The sequence below is a fragment of the Armigeres subalbatus genome, chromosome 2, assembly GCF_024139115.2.
Source record: "Armigeres subalbatus isolate Guangzhou_Male chromosome 2, GZ_Asu_2, whole genome shotgun sequence".
Taxonomy (NCBI): Eukaryota; Metazoa; Arthropoda; class Insecta; order Diptera; family Culicidae; genus Armigeres; species Armigeres subalbatus.
In genome coordinates, this window is record NC_085140.1 from 230,246,844 (window position 1) to 230,274,525 (window position 27,682).

General features: G+C 38.2%; 2 protein-coding genes across 5 annotated transcripts in view; one reads left to right on the top strand and one right to left on the bottom strand.

The window, feature by feature from the left end:
• LOC134211859 (gamma-aminobutyric acid type B receptor subunit 1) overlaps positions 1-27,682 on the bottom strand; it is a 501,987-nt gene that overhangs the window by 354,932 nt on the left and 119,373 nt on the right. The gene's annotated exons all lie outside the window — the stretch shown is intronic.
• Positions 14,230-20,126, top strand: LOC134215752 (uncharacterized). The gene is made up of 3 exons (XM_062694880.1): positions 14,230-14,295; positions 16,301-17,016; positions 19,817-20,126. The coding sequence occupies exons 1-3, from the start codon at positions 14,248-14,250 to the stop codon at positions 20,124-20,126; spliced, it is 1,074 nt and encodes a 357-aa protein (XP_062550864.1). The 5' UTR covers positions 14,230-14,247.

The window sequence follows — 27,682 nt, forward strand, 5'->3', positions numbered from 1 at the left end:
GTTTTTGTTCAAATCGGTTTTTGGAGGACACTCGGAGCATGGGACGGAATCGAGTGAGCGTGGTAGTGCTGGGTCGTTTTTGAACCACCCTACTAATATTCTTAGTTTTTTATAAATACGACATTAATACCACTACAGAATATGACAGTTTTTATTGTACCAATACTTTCAAAGCTTTGTTTTGGTACTCAACCCACCTTCACCTTAATGTTGAACATTCGGTTTTGCTCCTTCCTCTTCGAACATGCTCCATAACAGCACTCAACCGCTATCAGGGTTTGCAGAAATCACTCCCAATAGATAACGAACAACGATGAAAAAAAAAAGCAAAAACTGTTACAAATCATAACAAGGCATGATAACAAATTTATCAAACTTGTATACAAGTGCGAAAAAAAATAAGATTCTCGCTTTGTTCTCGTTCCTTTTGTGCTGGTTTCTGCACAGCTGTGCGCCAAAAACACAAATGGAATAACAAAAAAAGAGAGTGTATAGTGGACTAGACAATACGAATCCCAGTGGAGTTGGAGTTAAAATTCTAATACATAAACGAAATTATTAATTATCACTAATCAAAGGAATTACAAAAAAAGGACATGCAAAGATTTATCGAAATGATTTGGTTTAAATATATTTCATACCTTTTAATAAAGGATAGATAAGTCACGGTGTCTTTGTCCGAAGAGGCTTATTTTCACAAAATTAATATCTCTAAAAAACCCAATACACGAAAGTATAGGTTTTCCTTTTATACGTAGGTGCATTTTAAAAATGTTCTATCGAGGGTTATTCGTCCATACATTTGGGGGGGGAGTTAAATTGGCTATTATTTAAGATTTCTATGGAGTTTTCATTAAAAATAGTAAAAAAAATTGGTCTGGGTCCCCTGATAGAACATTTTTGTTTACCCAAGACCAGAAAGAGGAGATTATATACTTTCGCATGGTGGGTGTTTCAGAGGTACTTATTTTTGAAATAATACTTCCCCATAGAGATCGTCAAGTTGCATAAACAGTTACATTTCGTTTCATTTTTGTTGACACAAGACTGACACAAGGGATCTGAGTTGTTTAATGTTCAGCAGAGCAGCATTTTAATTTTAAAAATCCGCTACATGTAATCCCAAAGTACTGTGAAGCTACAAATAACTTTGTTGCTTATGTAGTATACTGGAAACTGGATATGCTGGCGATTCTTTACGTCGTACTTCACTTTGAGCAGATCCATAAAGTACGTTACGCAAAAATGGTAATTTTCAACCCCCTTTTTTCTTCGTCACACTTTTTGTATTAATTCTTTTAAAAAAATGTAATGATCGCCACGCTTCTCGAAACGCGTGACGTACTTTGTGCATGGCCCTTTTGTAGTGTTTCATTGGCTTTCAGATATTTTGCAGGAAAATCACTGGAAACGTTGGAAAAACTAGAGTACGAAATGCTCGGCGATGGAGTCTACTTGCCTACAGAAGGAGTGGAAGATCCCATTTCCCAACTCAAACGTTGGGCTGCGACGACGATGAGGGCGATATGGACTTCCTCATAATTAGGGGAAGAGGCCCCAAAACAACTGCCTCCCCTTATGGAAAACGCCTTTTGGCTATTTCATCATATTTTATTTATCATATTTGTTCGTAACAAAACTAAACTTAGAACTATGTCGGTTAGGCGAAAAATAGTTTCAAAATAATCGATAGGAAGGTAGGAAGAATCGAGGCAAAACGCCTTATAGGGAATAACCTACAATGTACAACGCGTCTCCACGCACTTACCATACCAGAATTCTGAGTTTTCCTCGTGATTTTTTTTCACACAGCTGATGGTAAATTATTCAGAATACTCTTGCGACTTACTGAACTACTTGACTATCATCTGACTTCAGCTTGGACAAACTTGGATTGAGTAGGAGGAACAGTAGCTATCCGTAATGACGGAGATAAATTGCTTCCAGTTACAAATAAGCAATGTTTCCGGTTGTGGGCCACCCTGCATAACTTTTTACACTTGAATAATGTCAAGCTGGAAATTTCAGTCAATAACCACCTCAACTGGAAAAATCTTTTTCACTTCCGTGGGAAGTTCTTCTCAATTTAGGGACGTGAGAAATGTTGGTCAGCGACACACTGATGCAGTGGCAGTGCACGCCTATATGCATGAGTTAGTAAAGTATATGCTTTCTACATTACTATACACATTTTTCACTTCTAGAACTTATTATTTCGATTTCCTTGTACAAAAATCCATTTTTCAAAATTATGAAAAAACCTCGAATTCCCTAAAATTCCCCAATACCAAAATATGCAAAGAAATTCTTAGTCCTTCCTCTGTCTAACCCAGGGAGAAATGGATCCCAGTTTTCCCCCTTTCAAAAATACAGGAATTTGAAATTGGCGGTTTTTTACGAGAAGAACAATGATATATCGGGTATACCTTGTTAGGCATAAGTACGTTAGGCATGAAGACGTTAGGCATAATTCTTAATCTCTGTGCTCTAAATCTTTATATAAGTTACACTCAAAATAATATTTTTTATGGCCACCCTTACATTATTACTTGAAATCAGCATAACAATTGACACAGACGACATACAACAATGGTTTCTTCAGCAAAGTCCCTCAAAATTAAATTAAGAACTTTCTAGAACATCGTACAATGCTAAATTTAGAAATACAGAAGTAATACTTTTATCTCAAAATGTAGTGGGACCCTATTGCAACAAACATTAAAATAAGCCTAAGACAATAGGATTTGACTTTGCTGAAGACACTTTGTTGCTAAAATATCATCTTCAAGGTGAAAATAATGTTTCCTCCTAATTTCCTGGCGGGGCCCTTCGTGCACTGCCAGGGTTTGAATCCAAAGGAGAATGAGAAAATCTCTCACTTATCATGTCTATATGCACTCTCGATAGGTAGCATACCGCGAGAGTCGTTTTCGGTAGCTGTTACAATAATGAACTGATTCGGGGGGCTTCAACCCATGATAATTTTTTTTTAATAAGCCCCAAATGCGGGGTGGCACCGGTTCTGATGATGCATTTACACTTGTTTTACACAGCTGTGCAAAAAAATATAGTCCCAACATAAAAAGAGCGCGAAAACCGTGTTTTATCAAACTCCCTCGCAAACCCTGGGTACTGCACGTCCCTCGGAAGATTCACATTGAAAAAAGTTGTTCTTCTCAAGCAACAACATTATCATGATGAGCATGAACATGATATTTTTCAGATATTATTGTTAAAAAAAAGAATGAGCCTGAGTGGCAAATGGAAGTCTTCCGGAAGATTCGGAATCTCTGAGCAAGATATGATTGTCGTAATCCATACTCATGGACCCTTAGTTGCACAAATTAAATTTGGTTGCAGTAACTCATATATGACAGATTTTGGTTGAAAACCCCACGCTTTTCTAGGGTGAGTTCCATTAATTGACCACTTCCACGGGTATTCCGGATCTCCCGGAAGAGCTCTGGTAGCCACTCAGGTCCACGAGAACGGGTCACACATTTATTCATTTTCATTTATTTAGCTTACCGTCATCGGGGGTGACAATGGGTCAAATGGGGGTGAGAATGGGTCACTGTTTCAACTACTTAGAGGGCTTGTAGAATAAATTGAATGTATCTAAGGGCAAGAAGACTAAAATATAAGAGTCCTTTTTGAAGGATTTTTCTCTACGACCTCCAGACTGCCGGTGAGAGCGATGACCCATTCTCACCCCCCAGACCCATTGTCACCCCCGATGGCGGTACATTTATCTAACATTCATCCCCATCGTATCCTTCCAGCTACTTTCTGGATACCGGGTTCGCCGTAGAGCTGGGCGAGCTCGTAGTTCATCCTTTACTGCCACACATCACCCTCTTGCACACCCCCAAGGATGGTCCATGGGCATAGCCAGGATTTCGAGCAGAAAGGGGCCAACTTTTTAAGATCTTCTGAATCGCAGCTTTAGCAAAAGCTTTAAAAACGTTGTATTGGTATTATTGCATATTATGATCTTATATAAAAGCTCATAAATATTAGTGGTTGGATACAATTCTCATCAGGGCTCGAAAAACTTTAAACCCAATTGCACAACCAGCAGTAACTGGCCAGCCAGCAGTAACTGATTAGGTAATCAAGGGTTTCCGCAACACAGATCCGCTTCTCGATCGAGAGGGGACATTCTCCTTGGCGATTGAAACCAACGGCCAGCAGATTCATCAGATAATAAACATCGGGGGACTTTGTACTGTACCCATCAATCTATACAACCGAGGCGAGACTGCATGAGTGAATCAGTACTAAGCGAGTTTTGGCAGGTTAAAATCCGATGAAAAACTCATGATTTCTAAAAACTTTAATAAAATCCGCATAGTGTCCATAGATTCAGAAAATTATCCTCACAGCAACATTTCTTTTTGTTATTATTTTACTGAAAATATCCATTTTATCGAAATCACAGTTTTAGATTTTTTCGGAGACTAGCCAGCCTCGGGCTGAAGGTCTCACTAATAATGACATAAAAAAAAATTTTAGCTGTGCATTGTTTTATAAAAAAAACCCAAGTTTATCCACCGGTGGTGACGATGCCTTTCTCGATTCAATAAATATGTTGAATTCGAATTAATGTTGTAAATGCAGTGCTTATTGCCTACATTTCGGCGGTAAAAAGATTTGGTGCAATTCTAGTACGTTGCTTGAAAATTACTTACCGTGAGTTACCGTAGGTTGCGCCACGGCTAAAATGATTAATGATTCAATGTGCATTTGTGTTTTTGTTGATTAAAAAATAAAATTATAATCCAAACTGCTTGATTTATTAAAAAACAAAAACAATAGTGTCCAACTAGGAAATTTGCTCCGTCGAATGAAACCAGTTGCACTCGAATCTGTCAAGCCCTTCTATATGAAACACGTTTAACAAAAAAATATTTATGGGCTACACACATACACACTTTTGGAGTGAAATTATAGCCTTCTGGTACAACTTTGTTGTACGAGAAAGGCAAAAAACATTGAAATACTTTGTACGTACTTTGGAAGAGAATACTGAGGTTCATAAAAACATTATTAAATTCTAAAACTAATCCTTTATTTTCAAAGATAGGTCCAAATTTTGGTTTCCAATTTATAATGCTATATAGAACGAGCGTCACACAAAATATTCCGGGAAGTGATTTAAGATTTTAAAAATTATATGTTCTAGAAATGCTTAAAAATATTACGACTGGTAAAAGATCCTGGGAACAACAAATGAAAATCCACAATACTGAATATGTACGAACATTTCAGGTAGAATTCTTGAGCCCGAAATGTTTCGAGTGTTTTGGATCATTAATATATTATGGATCTTAAATTCCTTGGGAATGTTTTGGAATTCAACCACCGAACATGGTTGGATCGTAAAGTGCATGTTTAAGGGAATTTATTTCAGTACCAGTTCAATCATTCCCCCCATTTAGAGGAGGGCGACCAGATCGGTGTCTCGGTTTATGTTGTTGCGCTCCGCTTGCTTAACCGCATGGTTGCGTATATCATGATGAGGACCAATTCCGTAGCATTATTTCCCAGCTCTAAAAAGTGATTTACCAATTCCTCTTCTAACAGGCTCGTACCAACACAACTCATCTCCAAGCTGGCGCCAGGAGTGTCCTCGTTGAGCTCAGGTACTTGGCTAGCTTTTTCCTTGTATCTTTGTGTTCTTCAGCAGCTCATTCCACCGAAATTCTTTTTTCGATCTTGAACCACACTGTCGTAGTTTAATACACTGGATTTTGTTTTTACGCGATTTACATTTTCTCAATTTTCCACTCATCCTAAATGTTTAACGTATATTAATTATCATGTGATTTTTCTTTGATTTATTCTGGATTTTTTGAAACAAGTTGCGAAGAGTTTGGTGGCAAATTGAAGTCACACGATCAAAAATACGAGCGAAAAAAAATCGTGTAAAAACAAAATCCTGTGTACATATTTCACTGAATAAATGCCGGGTGACTCACTTGCCTCTATGGCACACTTGCCCCAAACTCCGCCTTTTGTGACAATACTTTGGATGATTCACAGGCATCCCTGAATCTAATAAATGCATTCGTTACATATATGGGTACCATGATCAACTTTAAGCAAACAATGGTAAAAATGTATAAACTTTATTTTAAATATTGATGCTACAAAATATTAGCCTAGAGTTCATGCCAATAATTGTTCATAGGGATGGAGAGCGCGCATCTCACAGCAACAAGGAACAAATAATCAAGGAACTTCTGTATATTCCTTCTTCTTTTCGTTTAGTCATCTTGCTCCTATCTTCCTGAACGAAACATTAATTAACAGTTACAAAGTGGTTGGAGAAATTTCTGCTCAATTAATTTCGCCATTTTTCGTGTTCAAACATCAGAAGGGAAGGAGTGTTTCTGATAAAGTTGTTTGATGAAATTGGATTGTTTGTGCAAACACAAGACAACGCAATCTTCGCCAATAACAGAAAATTAAGTTCCATTCAAGATTGACAGTAGAAAACTCGCCCTGTGAGCTTTAGATCAAGGAAACTGTCATGCCATGCCACCGGACGAATTGAGTCATCGGCGTTACTATCCTTCTCCGACGTCATATATCGAAGCCAATCTAATCCCTTTTTCAAATCCAAACAACAAATTTCAACATGACACGATGTCTTCAACCAGTGTGCCGTCGGCAGTAGAGTAGTAGCATCATGGTGACAAACCAACCATGCCAGTAGTATCCACGAGCCTTTTTCATTCTACCTCGAAGCACTGATGTGTTCTGCCATATTTATGTTTCCCTGATGAGGCCTTGCTCACGTATTGACATAATGATGGATGGGTTATGAGAGAAGCATCTTCTTGGTACTATAGCAGTGCCGTTCGCTGTAACAGACACGTTTCTCATACCCCCCGTCTAGCTATCTTTCCATTCTCCACGACGTCATCGTTGTCCTTGGTCTACATCACTCTTCGTCATGGTACATAATTTATGATCTCCTAGAAAATGAATACACAAGGCTTATCCACTCGAAAAGCAGCAGCTCACATTTATTGCCATTCGTTAACGCCCGCGTAGATAAAGTACAGGAAAATTCAGTGGAGAGTCCTTTTCACGCGTCTCTGGAATACAAACTTATTGCTCTCCCCATTGCTGCAGGTCCAGCGCGGTTTAAAGATAAAGGTACGTTATGATTTTCAAGAAGCTTTGAAATACACACGAGTGGGGACCATATGAATTACAAATGGGTTATAACATAAGATGAACCAAGGAATATGTATTAGTTGAAAGATAAATACCATAAATAGGGGTTTTCAGTAGCCTTACGATCAAAGGCGTAGGATTGCCAATCCGGAGATGGCAAGTTCGATTCTCGGACCGGTCTAGGAAGTTTTCGGGATGGAAACTTTCTCTACACCCTGGGCATAATGTATCCTTGTACTTGCCACACAAGATACATACTCTTGCAATGGCGGGCATATAAAAGCTTCTCAATTAACTGAGGAAATGCTAATAGAATACTAAGTTGAAAAGGCCAAGTTCCAGTTGAAATTTAGAGCCAAAGAAAAAGAAGACATACCATAAATAAACATTGCATTTTGTACTGTAATTTGTTTACTATTCAATTGAGTCTATTGTACCATTTTTTTTAAAGTGATGGCGTTACAGATTAAGATGGAAGATCTAAACTTCAAACACTGCTTCTTTATTCTTATTCTTCGTCCTTTTTGCTCTTTGTTTCTTTCTTTTACATCTTCCATCTTCAAATTCCCATTTTCTATCTTCCATTTTTAACCTCCCCTCTTCCTTCTTCACTGATCCTTTATCCTTTCTTACTTCATCCTTCTTCCTAGCTGTTCCTTTCTTTTCCATTCTACCCTCTCCCTTTTTCTTCCATTTTTCTTTTTCCTTATTCCCACATCCTGATTTTTTTCGTTTTTCTTTATTTTTCATTTTTTCCATTGTGCTTTGTGTCCCTATCCGTTTTTCTTATTCTTCTCCACTTTTTGCTTTTTTCCTTACTATTTTTAAATTTTCCATCTTATTCCATCTTCCATTTTATATCTTCATCCTTCTTCCTATTTCTTTCTTTTTCCGTTTCTGTCCATAATAAATACCATTCCAACTAATTTAAATAAATAGATGAACAATTGTAATGTTTCAAATACGCAAGATATTTAGTCAGTCATTTTGCCTCAAACCTCAAACCGTGTACGCTTTCAAGTCAAATATTCCTTCTTATCTTCCCCTTGTTTATCACGCGAGTATGTACCATTACTTCACACTCCAAAATGCCTTTTACACGAGCCAAGAAATCGTTTATGTTTCCGGACGCATGAACAGGTGAAATGATGGAAAAAATTTCATCAGAACGGAAGTTTCAATTTGCTCGACACCCTTTCTAATGGCTGTGGCAGTGGCAGTGGCGCAGCATGGCCATTCAACACACCGAGGGGAAATAGTCTTGACTCTCGAGACTACGCAGGAAGTTTACCATCACTTTGGCGCAATAAACGTTTCCCTTATGTGAGCACAAGTTCGTTTTGTGTCTACAATTCACTTTTTTGTTCTGTCACGAGGAAAAGCGAGAACGAACTGTTTTGGAATATTTTAGTATTCGTATAAAAAGTTCCTGGGTATCACTAAACAATCACAAGCGCTAACACGGACACGACAGACGATGGCAATCTTGAATAAGCTTCATTAATACCTGCACAGGGGAAATATATAGAAACATACACACTTGGTATGCAGTACAGCGCTCGTTCAGCATATCAAGAATTCCATCTCAATTGTTACATTTTCCTACATGAACTGGTCGTGGCATATTGTCATCCGGTATTATTTGTACCACTATTCCGCCGAATGGATATTACTACGTTGATTTCTTTGCACTGCGAAAACTGAGAAGAATCGTTGTATTAATAGTACATGTGTTGATGATGTTGTTGTTGATGACGATGATGATGATGATGATTATAGCAACCACACTCTGTAACTCCATTCATACTCAGTCAGCCCGGCGAATTCGTTTCTGTTTATGATTATTGCTTTACCCTAAATTCGGGATTATTGTGCAACACCAAACTTCAGCTGTGGTGGCACACGTGTAGCGAGATCAAACCACCCGATTGATCCATATTCAAAACGAGCTTTCCGAGCTGCTACACGGTGGCGGAGCAATCATGTTTCATTTTATTTTGATGACTACTTTTTTACGCGAGACTCAAGTTGAATTGCAATACAATTGCCCGCTATAAATATAACATCATTTTGAGAGCCATTTTATATAGAGTAATTGACTAAGCGTGTTTTATTTGTGAATGTTCATTTAATGATAGCATGTTATGTTTGTTGAATTTAAAAAATCATATAATTTATTCTGTTGCCATTGTCGTTGAGTGAGTTTCCATAAGAATAATAAAATGTTATTTACTAACTGGAATTCTGTGTGGAAAAAGCCGATTTCGATGCCTAACTGTAGTTAGACCATCGATATGAAATGGTTATACAATTCGTAAATGGTAAGGGAGATCGGGGCTGGTTCGGAATGTCCATACTCATTCTGGTTAGACTTTTCGAAAAACGATTTTCAGTTTCATAAATAAACAAGTCTTAAGCACATTTGGGACATATTGTCATCGATGTCGACAAATTGAGGATTAAAATATAATCAAAAAAATGCGGCGGAAAAAAGATTGTCGGTAGATTGTCCGAGTTTGTTAAAATAAGAAAAACTCATCAAATGAATCAGTGCAGAATGTTTAGAAGCGAGAAAAAGGTGAAAAGGGAGAAAAATATTACCTTTACTTTTCAATCTTTTTTAAAACATTATTTGTTAACTTTTTACAACTCTCGCTACTTTTCTTCTCCGCTAGAACATACTTGCGTTTGATATAATTTCCTCGAGTATTTTCTTCCTCTTAAATGTTTCTTCATTGGAGAATCGGTCAGAATTTAAGTTGATTGCTTTTTTTAAATAAAATTTTCAACTAAGCCAAAGAGCCCACACAAAATTCGGCCAGCCTACCCCACTGGAGATGTTTTCGAGAACAATCACAATTTACAAACACAAAAGTGAGATTACCCTGGAAACATAGGGTTTGAACACCCTTTCCAGCGGATGAATAATGATTCGTTTTGCAGATATGACCTTACCATAACATAAATATACTAATAAGCGCCAAGAAGCAAAAAAAATCTAATGATTGTATACAAGACACGACCGCTCGACGTAAACTACGTAAAACCAAATATAGTACACTGAACCAATCAATCCGCTCTGTATAGAAAAAAAAAACAAATTTTTGAAATTGATATAAGTGATTGATATAAGCAATAAGTGATACATTGATAAGTGAAATTTGTGTGCGCGACAGCAACTCAATTTTAGTTTTACAAGCGGAATGACTACAAGATCTCAATCAGCCAGCGATTTACAATCGCAGATTGACGAACTGACCGAACTAGTTGAACGGCAAGCTCAGCTGGCTCGCGATCAAACCGCACAAATTGCCGCTCTTCAAGCAACCAGTGCATCAACAGTACCCCTATCGCCTTCTCTATCATCTAATGCTGTACGGTTTGACGCATCAAAAGTCCCTGATGCAATTAAATTAATTGTCTCTTATAGTGGAGACCCTAAATTACTTTCTAACTGGATAACTTCTGTGGACAGCAAAATTGATTTTTCAAAGAAATTTTGTCCCACGCCTAATGATGAGGCAACCGCTTTACCGCTATGGTACAGCATCATTAGGGATAAAATTGTTGGTGAAGCAAATGATGTGTTAGTCCAAAATCACACTCCCGTATTATGGGACGAAATAAAGAAAACGCTTGAAGATTATTTCGGCGATAAAAGGGATTTGGGGACCCTTGTTACGAAAATTCCATATTTACAACAGAACAGTAAATCTGTTGACGAATTTTTTAAGGAATGTCGCGAATTACTTGCAGACATTTCTGCAAAAATTATGCTGGACCAGGAAATGAGGAAATGTTCCAGAACTTTAATATCCAGTTATGAATGCATGATAAAGCTCGCATTCATAGATGGATTGAATGAACCGTACGCGACACTCACTAGAGCGTCGCGTCCCACTAATTTGAATGAGGCCCACCAAAGTGCAATGGAGCAATTTAATGCTTCTCAACGAAAAAGAGAGAGAAATCATTAACATTCACCTGATCCTCCGAAAGCTAAACCAACAACACACAATAACGGACCACAATTTGGTCGTTCACCAAACTTTACACCCACATATCAACATAAATTATACGCACCTCCACAGATGGCGTACAGACCGCCATTTCAAAGGTTTGTGCCCGCAGGATTCAACCCGGCATACCAACAGAATTCGAATTTTAATTATCAGCCCCAATTTCAAGCCAGACTAAACCAAAATCAAACAAATCCTATTTTGAATTACAGACCCCAAATTCAAGCTTTACCAAACATAAAACCCGACCCTTCAGGCCAAGCGGTTCGACAGAACTACAATCAGGTTGTCCCCTATAAGAAAACAGGACAAATAAACTGTCACGATATGCCTGCGGAAACGCAAGCAGCCGAAAATGTTCATGAATACCAACAATACCCAGAACCAGAAATAGAGCAAGGATATGGTTTAGCCACACTCCTTGATGTAGAAGAAGAACCCCAAGAAGAACTAAATTTTTGTACGGAGTTAGATCCGCAGGAAACCAAATAACAAACAACTTTCTTCCATACTTAGAGATACCGAGACAAAATAATAAAAGCTATAAGTTCCTAATTGATACACGGGCTAATAAAAATTATATTGTCCCGGAAATCGTTCCGAAGACTTATATCCAAAGCGGACCATCACAAAGTGTCAATAATATAAGTGGGACCTGTAAAATTGACCAATTCACCTTCCTAAATCCTTTTACTAATTTTGTGAAAGGACTGCCAAATAAAAAATTTTACCTGTTTCGATTTCACAATTTTTTCGATGGACTCATTGGATTTGAATCTCTCAGATCCATGGGCGCCGTGATTGACACAGCATCTAACACTGTTACCTTGAATAACATAACGATACCACTTCAAAAAAAATATCATACTAAGGAACAGTTGACGTTTCAAGAAAAAGAAGTTCTTGTAAAAGAATTCCCTGTTAGAATTGACAACAAAGATTTCTTCATCGAAAAAGATATTTCAATCGCGGAACATGTAGTTATACCCTCCGGAGTATATAGTGCTAGAAACGGTCGAACTACATTTCCTCTAATAAATCTCAGTAATAAACAGGTAGATGTCAATATTGACAGAGAGGCCTTATTTACTGAGCTCTATAATTTTGAACAATATTCTCCCGAACCTGGTAAAGCCAGTAAAGAGAATATGCCTCCTAAAGCATCTGTAAAGGAGAAAATCAAGGTAGATCATCTGAATTGGGAAGAGGAAGAGAAACTCCTTGACCTCCTGAAACAGTTCCCAGAAGTCATGCATGACAATGAAGGGCAACTTTCATTTTCAAATGCAATAAAACATCAGATCAATACCAAAGATGATCTGCCTGTCTACTCTAAGAATTATCGCTACCCCTTCTGTCACCGAGAAGAGGTTCAGCGGCAAATAACCAAAATGCTAGACCAAGGGATTATCTGGCCATCGAATAACCCATGGTCTTCTCCAATATGGATTGTACCTAAGAAGGTCGATGCCTCTGGTACGCAAAAATGGCGTCTTGTGGTCGATTATCGCAAGTTCAATCAGAAGACTACAGATGATCGATACCCGATTCCCAACATAACTGACATTCTTGATAAGTTGGGAAGATGTCAATATTTTACAACCCTAGATCTCGCTTCAGGGTTCCATCAAATCCAAGTTCACAAAAAAGACATTCAGAAAACTGCTTTTAGTGTCGATGGAGGGCACTTCGAGTTCGTTCGGATGCCTTTTGGGCTAAAGAACGCCCCGGCGACATTCCAAAGAGTAATGGACAACGTGCTCAAGGAACATATTGGTGTCAGATGTTTAGTATACATGGATGACATTATCTTCTATTCCACTAGTCTACAAGAACACCTCATTAATCTGAAGAAAATCCTTGAAACTCTTCGGAAATATAATCTCCAGATCCAGCTTGATAAATGCGAATTCCTTCGTAAAGAGGTAGCATTTTTAGGACACGTGGTCACTCCAGAGGGAGTAAAACCAAACCCGGAGAAAGTAAACGCTATTAAAACTTGGCCATTACCAAATAATGAAAAAGAATTGAGAGGATTTTTAGGTGTCATGGGATACTATCGAAAGTTCATAAAAGACTTCGCAAAGATAGCTAAACCACTTACCCAACAACTACGTAAAGGCGAAACCGTGAAACACACAAAGGAATTTGTGTCTGCCTTCGAAAGATGTAAAAACATATTGAGTAGCAGCCAAATACTGCAATACCCTGATTTTAGTAAGAGGTTTATCCTTACTACGGATGCCTCCAACTATGCACTAGGTGCGGTATTATCGCAAGGGCCTATTGGGCACGATAAACCAATCGCCTATGCATCCAGAACACTCACAAAAACGGAGGAGAACTATTCTACTATAGAAAAGAACTCCTAGCGATTGATTGGGCATGTAAATATTTTAGACCATACCTATTTGGTCGTAAATTTACCTTATATACTGATCACAAACCGCTAACTTTTGCGCTGAACCTAAAAACCGCAAACGATCGTTTAGTACGGTGGAGGTTAAGACTAAGCGAATACGATTATGACATCCAGTTCAGACCAGGCAAGCAAAATGTCGTTGCTGACGGTTTGTCTCGAATAACACATGATGTGAACTTAAATGATCAAGAGGAAGAAAGCTCCTCGGATGACGAAACAATCCATTCAGCAGACTCGGATGCTGCGGGACTTATTCAGATGACCGAGAAACCGCTTAATCACTTCAAGAATCAGATCCTAATTAAAGTTGGTAATACAAATTCAGAAGTTATCCAGAGATCTTTCCAGGTATAAGTCGACGTATTATCACTAGGGCTACCTTCGGAGTACCAGTGGCGGTGAGAATACTGAGAGAATATATGCACTCAAGTAAGATCAACGGAATACTTTGCCCGGAGAGGTGGATCAATACACTACAGATAACTTACAGCAAACATTTTACCCGTAACAAAAGTTTCAAAATAAAACTAACGCAAAAATTATTACAGGACGTAAAAACGGCAGAAGACCAACACCTTTTGATCGAAGAAACGCACGAGAGGGCGCATAGAGGAGCCGATGAGAACCATGACGAAATCATCCGAAGCTACTTTTTTCCCAACATGCGTAAGAAAATTCAACTCTTCATAAATCTATGCCACACCTGTCTTCAAAATAAATATGAAAGGAACCCTTACAAAATTAAACTTGCAGAAACCCCAATCCCGAAGAAACCGCTCGACATTTTACACATAGACATTTTTATATCATCACCTAACCTATTTTTATCTGCTGTCGATAAGTTTTCAAAATTTGCAATGCTCATCCCAATTAAGTCTAGATCAATTCCAGATGTCAAACGTGGCCTAGTAAAATTGATTTCGACTTATGGAACCCCTAAACTAATAGTTTGTGACAACGAAGTTGCATTTCGTTCTGTCGAAGTAAGAAAACTCCTTCAGAGACTCCAAGTAGAAACATACTTTACCCCATCTAATCATAGTGAAATAAACGGAACAGTGGAACGTTTTCATTCTACCCTTTCTGAAATATTTCTCTGCATTAAGGAAAAGTATAACGATCTCTCTAATAAAGAAATCTACAGATTAGCGACTACTCTTTACAATTCTACCATTCATGGAGTAACAAAAATAAAACCAATAGAGGTATTTACAGGGATAAGAGATGGCGAAGAAAGACCAATAAATTTAGATCGGATCTTAGAACACAGGAACGAAATTTATGATGATGTAATTGCCAGACTCGAGTATAATCAGGCCAGAACATTAGATTCCAAAAATAGGAAAAGGGAAGACGATCCAGTATTCCAACCAGGAGATGAAATTGAGCTTGAGCTTGAGCTTGATTGACTGCTCGTAGTTGCTACTCCATTATGACCAGATCAGCTGTTCTTGCACAAAGAACCAACAGATGTTTGCTTGGGACTAGCACACATCTTCAATGTGCAAGTACTGGTGATCTCATTTGATAGGTCATACTGGCGCCTGCCACGTCAGAATGCAAGTCAATGTAGGGAAGGGGGAGCCGAATATACCTCTGCACTTGCCACGAGTTCATGCGGAATTTGTTGGAATTTTTGGGTTAGGTTGGAGAGGCAGAGGTCCGTCTTGGTTAACGAGCTGCCAATGCGATAGATAGGAGAAGGTAACTGATGGAATTTCTAATTGGATGTAGGAAACGAGCTGCATAGTTCATTTCCAATTCTAGCAGATTACTGTTAGAATACTCAAGTTGAAGGTATAGGAAAAGTAATGGAAACGGTATGGAAGTCCATTTCCAGTTCTAGCGATTGCTAGAACATGAGAAATACAGAGAAAGATACAAAGTAGGAGAATGGAACGGACCTGGGATTGAACCCACGACCTCCTGCGTATGAGGCAGAAGCAGTAGCCATATGACTACCAAGCCCTCTTCAAAACAATAGAGATCACGCACTGAACTGATTAATTTTATTACCGGCCGCGCAATGCAGAACACAATAATTCGTCCGACCACGCGATCGTTCTGCTGTCCGAAACATGAGAGATCACGCACTGAACTGAATAATTTTATTTTATTACCGGCCGCGCAATGCAGAACACAATAATTCGTTCGACCACGCGATCGTTCTGCTGTCCGAAACATGAGAGATCACGCACTGAACTGAATAATTTTATTTTATTACCGGCCGCGCAATGCAGAACACAATAATTCGTCCGACCACGCGATCGTTCTGCTGACCGAAACATGAGAGATCACGCACTGAACTGAGTAATTTTATTTTATTACCGGCCGCGCAATGCAAAACACAATAATTCGTCCGACCACGCGATCGTTCTGCTGTCCGAAACATGAGAGATCACGCACTGAACTCTATTCCAACCAGGAGATGAAATTTATAATAAAGTCCAAGGCATTGCGAACAAAAGGAGAATAAAGTTCAAAAATCAAATCGTGCAAACAAATAGGAGGAAAACTTTAGTGGACAGGAGAAATATAAAAAATCATAAATCTAAATTGAAACGGAAGAGGAAAACCTAGAATTAAATCTTCAGTAACTCATACTATATAAATACCATTCTTACGACTCCTTTAATCATACTAAAAACCTGTTAAAATTGTTAATTTACAGCTCGAAATAATTTTATTGCTTATGTGGACGATCGTGTCAAGTCAGGCCCAGAAACTTGCAATACGAAATTTACAAAACGACCCATTACTACTCATAAAGGAAAGTGCGTGTAAAATCCAAATAGGTACAATAAAAATAATCCACCCTATAAACCTTACATCCATTGAAGAAGCAGCAGAAATTTTGGTTAGATCGTCTCATCAAAATAATGTCAATACTAACCCATTAATAAGCACTCTAAAATACAAAACCAAAAAGCTGTACGCTAACCTTTATCAGCTGAAACCACAAGGACATCGCCGATCGAGAAGATGGAACTCTATCGGAACCGTATGGAAATGGATTGCCGGTACTCCAGATGCTTCTGATCTTCAAGCTATAAACACCACCATGAATGACTTAATAGACCAAAATAACCAACAATTTAGGATAAACCAGAATATCAACGATCGGATACAGCAACTAACCCATGCCATCAAAGATATTACAACACAAGCCAATCTAAACGATTTGATGATGAACGATGTGGAAATAATAACTTCAATCCTAAACGTTGACATTTTAAACAATATGCTCGAAGACATCCAGGATGCGGTCATGTTGTCGAAAATGTCCATCACCAGCAACAAAATACTTTCTATTCGGGAAATACTCATAATAAAAGGATTACTACATGACCAAGGAGTAAACATAGACTTACCAGATGAGGCATTACAGTTCGTCATACCAAAATTTCTGCCACTAGCCCAGGAACCTTGCTATACTTCATGCACGTGCCATTACTAGAGAATAACACCGCATCAATTATCAAATTATATCCAATCACCAACGGAAATCACATCATTAACCAATATCCGGAATACATAGTAAAAAGCAGAAATCACATCTTTACAACTCAGAATCCAAAGGACTTCGTCCAGAAATCTTCGTACCTCAAGGATCTTAATGATGAATGTATCAACCCTCTAATCAACGGAAAGAAACCAAGATGCAATGTTACTTTCAACAATCAAACAAGCTACAAACTCATTTCTGATAACACCCTCCTGATAACCAACATTAGAAATCAAAACCTAGAATCAGATTGCGGACCAGATAATCGTAGTTTGGAAGGCATCAATAACAATACTTTCACGAACAAGGAACAAATCAGTGAACCAGAGATCATACACAGCGCATTTTATAATCTCGAAACCGATTGGAAATTAAAAGAGGTATATGACATTGGAAAAATTCATGAAAACACTATCCAAAACCGCCGTCACCTAGAACATGTGTATCTAAAACAAAATGGACTAAACTTCAAGTTTTGGAGCCTTTTTGGAGGATTTTCCATAACCGGAACAGCAACCGTAATTAACATCGTTGCAATCATTTTCAAATATACAAGAAACGGAACGGGACGTTCCTCACCTGAGGGGGGGGTAGTTATCGAACAGATTTCCTCCAACCCTGAACATCAATCAACATCGGACATTATCCAAGGATCATTAAATCAAATCAAGAATATACAACAACAACAACAACAACTATCCCCGCAATTGGCAACATTGAAGCAGTCACAAGCTGGCTCATCAACTTCCACATAGCACCAATTGCCCCACTTACGCATTCGGCACATCAGCACAAACGTCGACCACGAGGACCAGACGACGATATCTGTTTTTCATAAATAACATAAATAACTTAGCTAGGCACAATCCCTCTTCCAAGTCAGGCCTTTGTAACTTTTGGAATAAATAAATAAAGTTAGTCTTTTCCCAAGTGTGGAACTGTGAAGTTAAAAGTTGCTCTCTTTCTAAAAAGTCTATCCGGTAGTCCCAAATTATAACTTGATTTTTTGTTCAAACCCTCTTAAATTAAAAAAATGTTCCGAAACAGGCCACTAGCAGCAACTGCTAGAATAGTAAGATTAAAGGTATAGGATAGAAACGGTATGGAGGCCCCCCAAGCAGCACAAATTGTTTCACTACTGAATATTTCACTGTGTTGCAACTATTCGGAAAGAAACAATCTTTGCGTATGTGCCATCAAATATAACTCTCTTGCAATCTAAAAGCGCAAGAGGTGGAGCATACGGAAACATCCTACGATTGCAGTAAAATTGCAATAGTGTTGCAAAATACCACAGCGGAAAAAAATAAAATAAAAATATAAAACTGGATTCAATTTATGGATCTTGTGATTGATAGTCCTTTAGTCTACCACAGCACCATTCAACACTTCGAAGGACTGCATGTTGACTCACCATAAAAACCATACGATTATGAAGTTTTTTACTCGGGTTTCCTATTACTTGATTGTATCATCACAGGAAAAAAATGTGAGTTGTCAAAACGTTGAACGATGTTAAATTAAACATGAAGAAACATTCAACTTATCTGCAGCTTAATTTAAACAAACGATTAAGTTTTTAAAGACGCATTGAAGTTACATGGTAAAAAATATGCAACTTGATGATTTGTTTTCGTGTTTGCAACATGAGGTGTGGTATTCTTTGTTTGTTTCCAAATGTCAAATACACTGTATTGCAATTTTAATGAAACATTGATCACAATTCGAACGTTTTTGACATCGTGATGCAACTTTTTCGTGCTTTGATGTTTTTCCAATGCCTTTAATGAAACTGAATAGAAACAAGGTGATTTTAGGAAGATGTTGCGTGTGCTACTTGGGCCATTTCCAGTTCTAGCGATTGCTAGAACATGAGAAATATATAGAAATCTACAAAGTAGGAGAAAGGAACGGATTTGGGATTGAACCCACGACCTCCTGCATACGAGGCAGAAGCAGTAGCCATATGACTACCAAGCCCGTTACGAAAAAGTGAAATCAGAATTGCGTACATAATATAAAACCAATTTAATAAAAATTCCTCGGAAAAAAATTAATATTTCGTTTCGTTTCGAAAAATTTCGAATTGAATGAATCTTGATTTCGTATCGTTTCGAAGTCTCGAAAGTAAATCTATATTTCGTTTCGATTCGATCCGAATCAACATAGATATTTCAAATTTCGTTTCGTTTCGTTAGGAAAAAGTGTGTTATCGCATACCCCTATAGCTAATCTATGTGGCAGTTCCAACATCGGGCCTTTTATCTTTGAGGCTTCTTTCGAGAACCACTCCATTTTTCCCACAGAAAGCGCGGACGATAATTCGGTCGACCGTTTGAAGCGCAGCTGCAGTATAAAGAACCGCTCAATACGCCAATGGTACAACAGAAAAGGCCAGCCGACCAATCTAAGCTTCAGTGCGTGTGAATAGCCGACGCCATTTTATCTCGGATTACTCAGCCGCTATTGAGCATCCGCCATTAGGGAAAATCGAGGAGAAGAAGCGTGTCTTTCCTGGCCACCAGCCGGTGTTCCGTTGCCGTTGTTTTCATTTGGCCAACGTCCGTCCAAAGTCATCGTCATTCGAGCAAAGATTGCCATGTGTATTAAACCGCCGCCGCCGAGAGCCCGTCAGCTGCCACCAACAATACACCACCATTGATACAAGATCGCCCCCACCAGTGCAAACGCCGTCATCATCACGAACCCTCTGTACATCACCGGCACCATCGTCAAGAAGGCCGCTACCAGCGGTACCAGGTCGTTGCCGTCGCTATCTGTGCAAGGTCGCCGCCAACGTCAAGAACGCCGCCGGCTGTATAAGGTCGCCGCCCTTAGTACACAACCGACACCACCGTTTAGAAAGTCGCCCTCGGTACATAAACGCCGCCGCCTGTTCCAGGCCGCCGCCACCACGAACAACCAACAGACCACTACCGGCCACCAACCGAAAGTATACCCTAGTGTTAGTGACGTCCTTAGGGCCCGATAGATTCAATAAAACCAAAAATGTTGTTCAATTTTAAAAAGTAGTAGGCGAATTATTTACACGAACATTTCCTTTAGTTGGTAAAATTTTCACTTTTCTTGTTGAGGCAGCCTCAATTGAGTTGTCACATCCTATCCTAGCTTTCTCCGGGCTCGATCTGAAGGAGCCATCAGGCCACTTCTTCTAAGATCGTTTTAAAAATTATGTTCTTCCTGAGGGCTTTTGAAGTCGTTTATAGAAAAGGCTTTAATACACTTGTGCTTTTACTCGGGTCTTCAACTAGGGGAAGCGTTTCACTTTCCATTGAAATCCCGCGATTCAGTGAGTTCCTCAGGGTTGGTATTGGGAAGGGAATATAATCTTATTGGAAATACGACCCTGAATGAAAGTCAATTCTTATTGACTCTATTGAGAGGTTAACGACCCAAAATTACTGTAATGTGCCTTAAATCCCCCTTAAAGCAACCAGCCAACCAGGCTCGGTTTCCCCTATTGTAAGAACCGGCTGAAGTGCACAAAGAAGTAATAGATGGGTAAGGTATACGCATTCCATCTTCAATGTATACAACCAACAGCTTAATCTTAAACGCTTTCATAACGGCATAGAACATGTCCTTTTGGTAACAGAGCAAAGAAAGGAATGTTAATGAAACTCCATTATAATAGAGGCTGATAAATCGCTTGCATCTTCACGATTCTTGCGAGCATCGACCGCTAAATCGCCTACATTGCTTAGATTGTTGTAGTATTCTTAGTAGATGGGAAAGTCATTAGTTTGATCGAGATAATTACGTGCTCTCCGTAAGCTGGTAAACCCAAGAATCAGAAAATTCAAGCGAAAGACAATACACAAAGCTGAAGAGTCAAAGCATCAAAACAACTGAAAATAATCGCAAATCTGATTTTCATACATTCAACCAGCGGATGGCAGATTTTAATTAACAACTGTATTATAACATTGCAAAATCTGTATGAAATGTTGGTAGGTATATACAATTGTGGTTGTGGTAATCATTGTATTAAAATCGTTTTGTTACCATTTCATTTATTTGATAGGCTCAGTCAAGTTTGACACTTTACGGACCGGGTTTGTATGATATTTTACAGTTTGCGGATTAAGTATGATATTTTACAGTTGATATCATCTTAGCATTTACAGTTAGTAAGGGAGGGCCATGGCCCAAAATATTCGTGGCGACTCAAGGTTACAAATTGCGTCGTTTCAGGGCGGACAAGGTTGGGACATAGGTATTTCATTTATTTGACGTCGTGAATCTATGACCTTGGCGTTCGCACACTGTAACAAGCTATCAGCAAGTTTATGAGTACACGGAGAATAATCACTCTAGTTTAAAACAACCAACTTGTTGGTTGAATTTCAAACTAAAATTTTGTTTGTTATCGTGTCAAAATTGGTTGTTTGAAACATAAACTTTTGTTCAAAATAAATATCTTTCTTCGATTGCTTCAAACTAACTTTTTAATTCAAATAAACCTTTGATTATGTTTATTTCAAGCTGATATTTTAGTTGGTTTTGGCTATAAAATAGGTTGTTTTTACCAATAACCTGGTGATAACTTTTTCTTGTACACAAATAAAAACAAACCTAAATTTGAGGTTGATATAAACGAAGAAACGGGTTGATTCAAACTATTTTTTTTTTGTTGTTTGAGTTTGTTTACTTTCGCTCCCATCAAGTCGTAAAAACAAAACTTTAAACCCATACGAATCGGAATTCGACCGGAATAATTAAAGCAGGATAAGAAAACTTATAATCCTAGATAAGCACCGGTAAGCTGATAGCTGTTATTGAAATGATTAAAATTGTTTTTATCGCACTTATATTTTTGATTTTCTCAAGGTTCGGCGAAAACGATACAACGAAATCTGAAGAAGATAATCGCCAATATGGAAGCTTGTATAGAGAACATAAATGAGAAGAACATCTTTTTGGGCAGCCGTCGCTTATTCCTTTCTCCGTCGATCTAGTTAAAACGATTTGGTTACTAGTATTTATGCATGGCTAGTATGTATCAATTAATTTGTGTGATGTAAATATTAAAATCTGAACGATTGGATGCCGGAGACTGGATGCTGTCCGAAAAGATTTTCTGGTAGCTTGCGAAATCGGAGAAATATAGTACATGTTGCTATATTCTATGTATGTATATATGAATGCTGAACGTAAATAAAAATCATATTCTGTTGAACCTTTTAGTATTTTATACTAAAATAAAAACGAAAAAACGCGGCAAATGCGGGATAAGGTAGAGGGAGAAGAGAGGGGGCGGGGGAGCCGATTATTTTGCACGTAATAATAACCATCAAATTGGTTAATTCAAACTAAACTGCTGTATTATTTCAGTCTGAAATTTGGTTATATCAAACTAAACATATTGTTTGAAATTACCATTCGTTTGGGTGGTTTAAACTACTGTCAAAATAAGACAACCATCATTATGGTTGTTTCAACCAATTCTTGGTTGAATTTCCCTGAAACTGGAGGGCACAGTTCACTCAACAATTTAGTTTGTTTCAACCATTACCAATGGTTATTTGAAACAAAAATTTGTTTGTGCATAAATCAACCTAAAATGTTGGTTGAAATTACTCGGAATTTGGTTGCGTTTACCTTTTTTTTTTCTCCGTGTACTAACCATAGGATTTTGCCTAATTTTGTAATTAAAAATGCGGTTGTTATGTCCTGTAAGCTTCAACTAATGGCCAGTACCGAAGAGCAGTTTTAAGTGATTTTGCTCATTGGAAGTTCTGCATCATATACTGCACCGAATATCGTGACAAATTATCAATACAGGCTATTTCGGATAAGCATTTACTACCATTCTTGATCAATTTTCGTGTTCAGGATTGTTCTATGTAGAACAGTCATTTTCTAACAGAACAAACTCTTTGGCACTACAAGTTAATCAAACTTACGAGAAAGTTGCATTAATAACTTTACAGTCCTTGTAATCACTAAATGAAGCTTTCCTGCAAAACTCTGAACATATAGCGTTACTGCTCCTGGACTTAATCTCATAGCTCCGATATTCATCCTACGAAAAACAAAGTAACGAAAAGGAATTCGATTTTTTTCACCAGTGAGCACGTATGTTAGCAAAAAGAAGCGACGATACGGTGCCGTATTTCTTTGTTTCGCGATGAGATGAATATATGTTCAGTGAGATGGAAAACGGAACAGTTCCCCTACGTTAGATTTAAATAAACTGACAGATCATTGTAACTAGACATACTTTACAAAAAGCCTACAGTGTACGGAAAAAATGTTGGCGTCGGTTTTGTGACTTTTGTTGGGTATATTAAGTTATTTTATTAATTAGACGCACTTTTTGATATTTCCAGTACTGATAAACAAAAGGGGCCTTATAAGACGTCGAATAAATCAAGGGTGCAGCAAGTCCCGTAAGATATTATGTATTTTATAAATGATTTGACAAATTCTTTAAAAAAAAATAAGAATTTGTGTACCTTGGAACTCTAGTGACGTGCTATAATAAAATTACTCACGAGGTGAAAGGCGTATTGCAGCTGCGAATAGGGCTTATTACGGACTTCGTAACCAGCTTAACTCCCGTATGCGAACGAAATCGAAGTTTGCGCTGTGTACTACTCTGTTTCTTTCGGTGGATTTATTCGTGCATGAAACATGGACGTTAATGGAAGCTTATCGAAGAGCATTCGGAGTATTCGATTCGAGCGTACAGTGCTGCGAGCAATACTCGGCGGTTAATAGGAGAATAGCATCTGGCGGCGTCGCATGAGTCACGAGTTATACCAGGTTTATAAAGGGCTGGATATTGTTAAACTTATACAACACGGCAGACCAAGGTGGGCTGGACACATTGTTCGTATGCCGAAAGAGCCTCAAGCGAAGAGAATATTCAGTAGAGAACCCGGAAGAGGTCATAGACTTCGTGGAAAGCCGCGTACACGATGGCTTTTTGCAGTAGAAGAGGACTTAAGGGTGTTAAGCTTTCTGGGCGACTGGAAGCGATTGGCCCAGGATCGAGTTCAGTGGAGGGGGATACTTCATTCGGCGTAGGTTCATCGAGGAGCTGTGGTGCAATAAAACTCGAAAACTGAACAAAAACTCAAAAACTGATTTTGCATATGCGCTGAACAGGCAGTTTCTGGTCCACCCAAAGAACCGAAATCAGTGACTACATCTCCAAATAGCGGCTCAGCTGGTACGGAATCTGCACAGACCTTTTTGCGCAGTTGAATATCCATCGATTGGAGTATCTTTCACTCTCGTTGGTGCAAATGAGGTTCCGCGTGTTGCGGGCTGCTTTTCCAAAGCGTTGTCATTGCGGTTTCTCGTGAAGTCGGTAGTTGTTACCTTTTTAGGCTGGAGAAAAGTTTTGAGCTTTCTATCAAGTAAAAAATTTCGAAAAGCTTAGACCTTCCGTGCTTACAAAAGGCCTTGAAAAGATTAGATTTCTCGGAAAAAAAATTGGTACATTCATCATCTCATCCAGATATGGCCGGTTCATTTCAGTAAGGATACTCATCCAGTGGTGAAAGAATATCAGAGAATATTGTTTTTTTTTTTTCAAAAATCAAAAACAATGTCGGAGACACCAAAAATTTCCACAAAATGTTTTTGAGTTATAATTTATGGAAATGTTCAAATTGTTTTATTAAGGAAATACAAGGCAAGGGTCAATCTAAAAAAAACATACCGCTAAAAGAACTGCTTAGTGATGCTAATGAAAGTTGATGATGCATCCCAGTTGTGAATTGAAAACGATGAAATTGATACTAGAGTCGTTCGTTAGTCGGTAATTATTGATATCAATGTCTGGCTGGAGGATAATTTTCGACATGATGAACGAGACTTTTCTAACTTTTTCATAGGTCAGTTAAGCTGTTTTTCTCTACAATCATTACTGTCACCATCAGATCGATCCCGCGCGTAATGAGGTAGAGTCTGCATATACTCCGGAAGCATAAAAATCCTCGAGGCCCAGCTGGGTTCGTGGCAGAAAGCGATTGGATGCCAGATAATGGCTGATTGCGTTTCTACTTGGTTGTTAAATGGAGTGGCTTACGTCACAGTCGTATCGTCACCGTTTGCCATAGCTGCCCCGTTGATAGTGGGTGGAATATTTCCCCAGGTTTGCATTATTCTGCTTATTGATATTACTATATTTTTCTGTTGAGATTTTCCATCCAATCCTGACGGTTGGGCGTCCGTCCAAACAGGTTGGTGGGACAATTACCGGTTGTCAAGCTAAGGGTTGAAAATGATTATGACAGTTGCAAAAGCGCCATGCCATTAACCGCAATAAAATAATACGACAACGAGATTTTGAAATATATAAAATGAAGGTTCACATCGTACCGAGTCCTAACCACACCAAATTTGATTTGCATTTTATGTCATTGGGTTCTTATCGAGGGTAGCAACGATTGTAAAGGTAAGTTGTTTTTGGGATTTAGTCCCTATTTCACAATAAAACGATGAAATGGCATATTTAAAAACCATTATTATTTTTAATAATTGATAATGGAGAAGCCTTTGTAGCCTTGTACAAATACTCAACATTAATTTGTGTTTCAAATAGCTACATGCTCAATTTTGTGAATAAGCACAAAGGTTTCCTAGCCAAATCGGGGAATGGGATCATTATCCTAAGCATCTATTCGATGTACCAGATTAAAACTGTGAGTCTCAATATTCCATGTATCATATTCTACTCGTATAGAACTTTATGAAAAATCAAGTTTATTCCAAAAACATATTTCTTCAATAGGTTCAGCCCCGGATGCGTGAGTGTGTAAACTATAGAAGCTGGTTTCATAATCCAGAATCCACAAAAAATAGTATCCCTTTGATAACGTTTGAAATCTAAAACATAACAATTTGTGTATCAAACACAGTTACTTGTTATTCGTGCAATCAAAAACAGAAGCAACATCTGTAGTGCTACAATGAAGATCGGTGTGTTGTGTCCTGAGCGAAAGTTTTCCAGTAAAAGCCCTTTAGCTAATTCTTACACGATCAAACCGCACTGAATCCAGAAAATGTAGCTAGGGCAGAAGGAAAGCGACCCAAGACAGACTAGTAGAGTAACCTTTTCGTATTATGTTTGCATTCAAAACCCACGTACACAAATAAGTACTTTTTATTCCGGCAGCATTTCTCACTGCGGCGAACGTGGGATCCGTTCCAGTCGACCTTCTTCTTCCGTGGCAAAAACCAACAGCTACCTTCGTCTTTGGTTTGCCTTTCGCTCGGCATCCAACAGATCCCTGGTAAGAGTTGGAAAAATAAATTTAAGATATAAATTTATCCCACTAGCGTCGTTATTTTAGCAGTAATAAGAACAGGGGAATGGTAAATGCGTTCCATTGCTATGAGCATTTTGTGTTATACAGTGCTTGTGTCCTTGATTATTTAATCATGGATTCGTTTTACATTATTCTGTGAAGGTCTGTTCTATGTTCCCGCATGGTATTAGAACAATGGTTCAAATTCCGCTTCATAAAATATGCAGTTTGATAAAGTTAACATTATTCCTCCATTATTTTTTGGCAATATGAAATAGTGGTAAGCAAGTAGATTTTGACAGTACAGGAGAAAACGATCTTCGATGTCATGCTGTTGTCAGCAATCAAAAAAATAATTTGACCAGAATTGTTTTTGTTGTTTGTGATCCATCATATTTATTATCTATGACGAAAGTAGTGGTATGAAGATTATGGTTTTACTTCAGTCGGTTGTAAACGAAGTTTCGTTCAGGGTATCCAATCATGGTTTGAAGCGATTTACTAGGCGCAACGATTTTATGTATAGAAACATTTTACTACAGCGTACTCTATTTTGAATGAAATCTTAGTTCATATTTTTCATAAAACAAAAACTAAAATCACATGTTTATGATTTATTTCATTGAAAAAAAGCTTATCGGTACATAAACTTATCCGTACCATGGTTTGAACAACCCTACAACCCTTGATCTAAATTCAATTATGGTTTGAACTACTGGCAGCAGCTCCTAAAATTAATACTTTTTCTTATTTCTTTAACATGAGAGAGATTCACAGCCCTCATCTCTTAAATTGAATACTAAATACGCGCATGAAATGAGATGAAAACGTAAAGAGACGCAAGTTTAACTTCCTTTTTTGCCTTTCTCGTGCAACAAAGTTGTACCGAAAGGCTATCATTTCACTCCAATATCGAACTTTTTATAGAAGGCTCAGAGACCCATAGTGTTATATACCAATCGACTCAGCTCGACGAACTGAGTAAATGTCTGTCTGTCCGTGTGTATGTGTGTGTGCACATGTGCCATAAAAAACATTAGCCAATTTTTCACATAGTAATTCTAAACCGATTCTCTCACAACAAGTTACATTCGACAGAGAATAAAGCGTAGTTGATCACTATTGAATTTCATAACGATTGCACATTTCAAAAAAATCTAAATATTAAAATAGTTATGAAACATAGTATTAAGTAATAGCATGCCATAAATGCCTTGAAGTATCAACCCATGCAAGCTCTTCTACTCGATTTAGTACACGACTT